The 8081-nt window shown below is 40.3% G+C and overlaps 1 protein-coding gene across 1 annotated transcript in view; it reads right to left on the bottom strand.

The window, feature by feature from the left end:
* Nucleotides 1-2870: 2870 nt before the first annotated feature.
* LOC123233235 (sulfotransferase 2A1-like) overlaps nt 2871-8081 on the bottom strand; it is a 72493-nt gene continuing 67282 nt past the window's right edge. The window contains exons 4-7 of the mRNA XM_044659385.1: nt 7488-7614; nt 5801-5895; nt 3647-3821; nt 2871-3540 (exon numbers count right to left, since the gene is read on the bottom strand). Of these exons, the coding sequence (XP_044515320.1) occupies nt 3425-3540; nt 3647-3821; nt 5801-5895; nt 7488-7614 (513 nt within the window). The 3' untranslated portion in view covers nt 2871-3424. The remainder of the gene's footprint in view (nt 3541-3646; nt 3822-5800; nt 5896-7487; nt 7615-8081) is intronic.

The following is an 8081-nucleotide window of genomic DNA, read 5'->3' as shown; positions in this document are numbered from 1 at the left end:
CAAATCAGAGGAACTCAGAAAAGTGACATCACAAGAAGCATAAAATTGGACTGGAGAAGGAATGTAGTTCTCTTTTTCTGCAGAATCTGGTGAGAAGAGGTGGCTAGGTGAGCAGTGGACCACCCATAGTCTGACTCTGGGAGTTTCTGAGGTAAGGGTGCCAGAATGGCTGGGGACCTCTGGGTAGGGTAGGCTTGTGACAGGAATAGTTAGTCACATTGTGGCTGGTCCTTTTTCTTTCTTAGATATGCTTTTAAAATTAATTAATAGATACATATAAGTTAAAATACAGTCTCCAGAGAATTTTAATCTTAACACATGCAAATGTAAGAAGACTAGAAAATGATGAAGAATTTGGGTTGTAAAGGACTTTAAAAGTCAAATGACTTTATCCAATCATCCTTAGGGAAAAAGAAGCCATTGGAATGAACAGGGTGATTTCAGAAAGAGTTGGAAAGACCTACATGAACTGATACAGAGCGAAATAAGTGGAACTAGGAGAACATTGTACACAGTTGCAGTCATAATGTGGAATGATCAAATGTGATAGCCTTAGCTACTATTAGCAATACAGTGATTCAGAACAATTCTGAGGAACTAATGAAAAAGAATGTTATCTACCTCCAGAGAAAGAACTATTGGAATAGGAATGGAGATGAAAGCATACAATATTTCACTTGCTTATTTGGGGTTTTGTTTGGGGGGTTTGATTTTATAAGATTATTCACTTACAAAAATGGATAATAGGGAAATCTGTTTTGCCTGCCTGAAAATACATGTGTCCACTATGTTTTTGGAACCCCCAAGTTTGCCCTGTCCCTTAGGAAATTGCCTTAAGAGAAGTCCCAAATTGACCTTGTGCCAGCTGAACAATGAACATTAAAGTACCTAATGATCTCAGTTTAGATAGAGTTAGGAGAATCTTATGCATAAAAAGAGAAAAAGGAGGTTTTTGGTTGGAGTAAATATTTAAATGAGTGGTTGCCAATAACTGAATAATTATCAATTCTAAAAATGAACTTTAGTAATTTATTTATAAGATATGGGAGATAGTGAAAGTACAGAAATAAGAAGAGGGTAGAGTAAGAGATCTAGATTAATGAGATAGGCTATGTGCTCAATCCCTGAGTTTACTCTGGTAGGGCACCAGAGATCCCAGCCAGAGAGTCTAAAAGTCAGTTAACAAGGGTTTTATCCACAATGGCCTTCCTCCCAATCAAGGGCCCCTGGGAGGCTAGTAACTCCAGGGAAGCTAAGGGAGTCAGCCTTTTTCACTCACCACATGTAGTTCTAAGGGAGAGATTTAAGAACAGTCTCACCAAGTCCAAGGTCCCAGCTAGAGCTCCTCTAGTTCCAGTTCTAGTTCCAGGGAAAAGAGAAGAGCAGAACACCCACTTGAGCTCCTGCTCCAGAAAAATCAAGAAGAACTGCCCTACAGGAAGTTGTCACTCCCTTTTAAATGAGCTTCTTTTGCATCACTTCCTGTGCCTTCCTCTTAGTTTTTGCGTCCAATCATAACAAACACTTTGCTAAGGACTTTCCAGGGGGCAGTCAGTCAATTCTGATTCATCACCCACTTTCCCACACATGGGTTATAGTCTTCCCCATTTGTGTATTAAATGATGGTGTTTACACCTTTGGTTATAAAATCTAAAAATGGGCAGGGTATGTTTAATCTCATTATTACATAAGTACCCTTTTGTCTTAGAAGTTTCTCCCATTTTTCTTAGGCTACTCCCTGGTGCCCCAGCCTCTGGCTACAGCCTCATTTCCAGGCCTGCTTTTAACTAGTCAGTGTGTTTTCTGTCCTTAATTCCCCCAAAGGTATACAGGACCTGAATTTCTATTGCTCCCAGGAAAATCATCTTTGGCAGTGTGTTTTCCCAGAGCATTGTTCCCAGAGTCCCAGAGCTTTGACTCTGTGTGGTATTAAGCTCTTGACTGTGTGTGGCAGCCATATCTTGAGCACTGTCTCTTGTCCTCATTAAAGACTTGGTCTTTCTTACTACTTTAATGGCTCTGTGTTTTTTCAAAGTTGAAACATGTATGAATTGATTGTTAGTTCTGGGATGGGGGAAATGAGAAGGGAAGGAGACAAGTTAAATCATATAACTTTGGAAAACTTATGTGGAAATTTGTAATTACATATAATTGGTAAAAAAAATATTTTTAAAAAGTAATCATTGGAGTTTATTGAGCAGAGAGGGCTGACATAGACTTGACCTTTTGAAAAACGGCTTTGGCAGCTCAGTGTAGGATGGATTTGAAGGGGGAGAGAATGGAATCAGGGAGACCAATTTAGCTAGTATTATTACAATCAGGTGAGGGGTCTAGACTAGGGTGTGTGTTATTGGAAATTTTGTGCGTTTCAACTACATTTCTCATGAGCCCACTGGCTTCCTGTCATTATGCACTGACAGCAACAGGGGGATATATTGTGAGGTCTTGCGTGGCTGGGCCCTCTTTCCTTGCTATGGAGGCATGGTGAAGTGGACTGTTCAAACAGCCTAAGCTATCCATGGCACGTGGGTTTATTTTCTAATGATTACTAATAAATCTTATAAAAACATAATATTTTAAAAGTTATTGTTATATATTCATTTTAACATTTACAGGTAGTGGTTATGTTAGTGGAGATAAAGGGACATGGAGAAGGGTTGTTGATGTAGATTTTTGGTGGTGGTGGTGTTTTCTCTAGAGTTGGGTCCTGTGAGGACTCCACTGTCAAGTGATGAATGACTGGATGTGAGGGTCAAGTCTGGGATCTATTCCTTCTGTTATAGCTGAGGTGAGAGTATCAGGTTACAGGGAAGCCAGCTCTGAGTAAGAGATAGAGATAGAGATAGAGAGAGAAAGAAAGGAAAAGCAGGAACCTTCTAGCTTCCATTTATTCAGAGTTTAGACTTACATTTTATAGTTTTCTCAAGCAATTGAAGAAGAGTGATAGTTGATTTGCTTAGAGTAACTTTGGAGTTAAACAGGGGAAGGGAAGTCTGGGTAATTGGGTTATGACATTACAAAGGCTTCTCTGGTCATCACAATAAGGAATGGCTCAAGGTTTTCTTATGGTCAAGTGGGGAGGAAGTTTTCAAGAGTTCTCCTTATCTGAGTTTAGGCAGACAGAAACTTGTATTGTGATTGGCCCAGCAAAAAATCCCAGGCAGACTTACAAGCATATTTTTATGGTTTCTTTCCTCAGTGGGTTTAAATTGTCTTAGGTTCCCCCATACTCCACAAGGATAGGAAGGTCTTAGGATGCCAAAAATTTTGAAAATAGGGGATGACTCAGTGCTGGCCAGATACTGAATAGAAGGGTATGGGATTGTGTCAGGGAGAAGGGTAAAGTAAGGTAGAATAGAGGTGAGGCATCACTACAGTAATCAGCCTGAGGATTAGAGAAAGGGTCTAATTTTTGTTTTTTTGGTCAGTTTAGAGACCAGTCAAATTTAAAGTTGAGATCTCCCAACTCTTCCTGGTAGATATTGTTAAATTTATCATTCTGCTCTGGTGAGAAGTATTCCTTCCAGTTTCCTGTTACACCTAAAGGGAGAAAAGGACACTGAGTGAAATACTGCAGAAATAAGGATCCCTCTCCTCCCTGGTGAAGTCCTGCAGAAATACACTAGGAAGGTGCATCCCTCCTTACCTTTCCTAAAAAACTTTCCCTTGCTGTGGTCAAAAATTTTGGAAGACGAATAGTTGAGGGAGTCATTTTGACTCATGTAGGAAAAACTGCTGTAATGTAGGATGCTCTCCAGATCATCTGGTTTCAGCTTCTCTCCCAGGAAGTTGGCCAGGTTCTGGATAACCTGGCAAGGTTCCTTAGAAATGGGGAGTAGGAATGAGGCTGAGGGTTCACAGGACCCCAGGCTCCCTCCCCCCCCAGTAGAAGTATCTCCAGGATCCCTGCTGCTCCTGATGGAAAACTATAAAGAAATCAAACTGGGGAATCCTGGAGGTAAGGTTGGCAACCAGGGACCAAGGCTGGATACTGAGGAGCAGGTGCTCATGACCTATTTCAGTTGTTGAGCATTTGCTTATGAGTATAATCATACATGTGTATACATATACGTTTGTGAGTTTGTGAAGGTCTATGTATCTGAGAGTATGTGTGATTCATTATATGTATTTTTTAATTATATGGACACTTCTGCCTCTGACAATGGATATGCATTTCTGATTACCTGGATGTGTATGAGTATGTGTGTCTGTGAATATGTGTGTGTTTGTGGAGATGTATGTGTTTATGTGTGCTTGGGAATATGTGTTTGTGTATGTGTTTATGCATATATGACATGTGCATGATGTATACCTCAAGCATCCAAAGCAAGGAATGTCCCTTTCACAAAAGAATAAACTTCTGTCTTATACTTTGTCCTCTCCACTCTGTAACAGTAAACTTATTGCATTGGTGGGGTCTAGTGTTCTTGACCCTATCTCACTCAGATGGGAGCATGTCAAGGATTGGGAAATAGTGAGGGGCCTCAGTTTCCCATTTTTGGCATGGCTTAAGACATGCATCAGCCAAAGTTTTACATCTGTTTGTCTGGAAGGGGGGGATTGAGCAATTCTTACTTACTTTTAAGCCTGAAAGGAGTTTCAGAGGCAAAAATACTAAGACAGTGATGATTTAGGAATTTGGATTTTGTTACAAAAGGAATTTGTGAGTACAGAGGGAGGAGCATGAGGAGTCCTTCTCTGGATGTGAGTAAGACGTGTCACAAGTGAGGGATGAATACAAGTCTAGAGTATGCATTTTGAGGGGCCCCTGCCAGAAAGGTTGTGAAGCAAGTGTTTGGTGTTGTGTACCTGTGCTAGAGATTTAGAGGAAAGGGAGAGAGGAAGGAGGTTCCTAGGTTTGTTGAAAGATTTACAGGATTGAAAACTATGGCTAGATCATGAAATCTCTTAGATGGAGCTGGTGAGAATTTGCAAGGCTGAGACAAGATATCTTGATTTTCTAGCATGGTTGAGACACCTTGATTTCAAGCCAGGTTGAAGAAGCCTGAGGGAGGATACATGACTCTTTTTCTGGGTTGAAAGACATCTCAGGTCTTAGAGTGAGCAAGCCAGGTTGACCAGTTTTCAGAATATTTTGCATCAATGAATCCAAAGGAAAAAAATACAAACACTGGAGACTATTCTGCAGGCAAGAATTTAACAGTTATAAAAATCTTAATTCTAAGATAAACATCAAATGAGAAAATGGGGAAAAGACATTCCACAAGCATCCAAAGCAGGTAATGTCCATTTCTGGAAAGAATAAACTGCTGTCTTATACTTTGACCTCTCAACTCCTTGTTTGTGGACTTATTGCCATGGTGGGGACAGGGAAGGTGGGGAGAGTTCCACCATTCATGAATTATTCCCATTTAGGATTTTATATATATATATATATACATATATATAAACTTACATATATACACATACATATATATGACAATGTGTGTGTAATTATGTGATTATGTGTGCGTGTTTGTGAGTGTATGGTCTTGTTAACATTATTCTCCAGCATCCATCATTCCAATATGAGTTGCTTACTGTCCTGTGAATTCTGAGCATCTGGGAAGATCCCAGAGGAGTTGGTGATCCAGCATAGAAGCTCCCCCATTGGAAAAAGCTGATGGCCATAATCAGCGACCCTGGCCACTTCTCAGTTAACAGGGGTATCCCCAGGATTAGCTGGGGCCATGGAGGAGGAAACCCTTGAAAATGATGGGTGAAGGTGAAAATAATGGGCTATGGGATCTAGCCCTGATGACTGAACACAGGGAAATGTGGTGGAGAAATGTTGGTCTACCTGGGACAGGTCTTCATAGGTGATCAGAAAGGAATTCAGTTCATGGCAGACATCTAACCAACTCTTAGTGTGGTTAAACCAGGGACCATAAAACACTAGAGAGAAAGAGAAGGCAGAGAGTCAAGGGCATGCTCCTAAGCCAAGGCCTGAGGCACTGCAGTTCTGACTATGGGAGCTGCTCCCCATCCCATGGCCAAGGTGGGGCTCTCCCAGAGGGCATGGGGGCATCTGTCTTGGGCCCAGAGGAAGAACATATACTATTTGATCTTTCTGAAATCAGAAGCAGTGGCCTCAGGCCTTTGAAAACTTCCTAGTGGCATGGCACTGTGAAGATTTGACTCAGTTGTTGAGATGAGACAGAGAAAGCTGGGCAGAAAAGAACTTTGGCTGACATCAGGAGGACCCAGGCAGATTCTATGGTGTACCACTTACCACCTGTGTGACCTGGAGAAAGTCACTTAATCTTTGGGCCTCATTTTCCTCATCTGCCAAATGTTTTACAAAGATTATCTCATGTGATCCTTACAATAACCCTAAAAATGTGAGTGCTGTTATTAGCTTCATTTTACACGTGAGGAAATTGAGGCAGAGAGAGGCAAAATGATTTATCCAATGTCACAAATGACTGACTAAGGTAGAACTTAGACTCAAATCTTCCAAACTCCAACCCCATTTTTCTCTTAGATGCCCCATTTAGATAACTTCTAGCTCTAAATTGATCTATGATCTCTACAAGGGACAATGGACAAGGCCAGTTTCCTCATCACCTTTGTTAGTTTTATCTATGACTCTGCTCACATTCCATGCCAGGCCAGCATCTTCTCTTATTTTACTGACCCATTAATGCTTATTTTAGAGCAGAGGTCTACCACATGGCCCACAACACTCCTCCATATAATCAGAAACTGATTAAAATATATTGGAAAATATTTAAGAAAATAAATGAAAATACAATAAAACAGATAAAATTACATTTAAAAACTGTCAGTATGCAACGCAGAGGGACCTCTCTATATATTTTAGTGACCCCTATTTCTATTTGAATTTGACATATTGTCTTAGATGTAAGTCTGTCATCTTCCCCTACTTAAAATAAGGCAGACAGGGAAGGGTAGAACTTGGAGAAACTTATGATTCCCCATAGTCATTCTACTGATCCTGTTCCATCAATTCTACTGGTGTCATGGGAAAGAGCATAAATTCCTTGAAAATTCTTTACCCTTCTCAGGGTTTGGAACACTTCTCTTCACTGTGAGGTTAGCCTTGCCACTGATGAAATCATAGAATCTCATAGTTAGGTGGTATCTAGAAACTCCTAGAATAGAATAAGGAATCTCTTCTAAGTCCAGATTCTGCTTGAAGTCTTCCAGTGATGGGAAATTTGCTTCTACTGAGAGGGTGAAGTCCTTAATTCCTGATTGAGCCCATTCTGATTTTGGATAACTCTGATTCATCAGATTAACCAGATATTGGAAATATTTTTTCCATGATGATACTTACAATGAGTATCATATTTCTTGTCTTCTCAATGGGTGAGGGAGGGGATAGAGAATTTAGAATTGAAAATTAAAGAGGTTAATGAGATTTAAGAAATAGGACTGCCTTCAAAATAGAGCTCAAAGCCTAGCCATATTTTCCTCCCTATAAGTTTTGCCCCTGTTATCCTTGATCCCCAGGTATAGTAAACCTTTGCCTTCGACGAACTGGTGAAAGAAGTCATCAAAGGAATTGAAATCTGGCAGAACCTTTGTGATCTTGTGAAAATGATAATAGGAGACCAGAACATCTTTTGGGTTTCGTGCCAATAACACTACCTAAGGAGAAACAAAATGAAGAAAAGATATTAACAATCCTGAGATTTTGGGTAAATTTCTAGAAATTGTTGCCTAACCAATTTCCCTAGGGAATCTTCTTTATCCCCGCTTACTTTCCTCCTCTATCTATCTCTCTTCATAAGTTCATACACAATAATAAAATTCAAGATCATTTAAACTGAGATTATCTATTTATAGGATCATATATTGATTATCTATAGCAGGGGGCGTCAACATATGGCTCTCGAGCCATATCTGGCTCTTTTGAGGGCCAGATATGGCTCTTTCTGCAGGAGCCATAAAGTCAATTTTTTTTTTCAGGTGCTGTTACAGGAGCGGCACTGTGAGCACTGTACGGCTCTCACGAAATTACATTTTAAAAAATGTGGCGTTTATGGCTCTCACGGCCAAAAAAGGTTGCCGACCCCTGGTCTATAGGATCAAAGGGTGAGGAAAGGCTAGATGAG

The sequence above is a fragment of the Gracilinanus agilis genome, chromosome 2 (genome assembly GCF_016433145.1).
Source record: "Gracilinanus agilis isolate LMUSP501 chromosome 2, AgileGrace, whole genome shotgun sequence".
Lineage (NCBI taxonomy): Eukaryota > Metazoa > Chordata > Mammalia > Didelphimorphia > Didelphidae > Gracilinanus > Gracilinanus agilis.
Note: the sequence above shows the minus strand (reverse complement) of the source record. Positions and strands in the feature narration are given on the sequence as shown.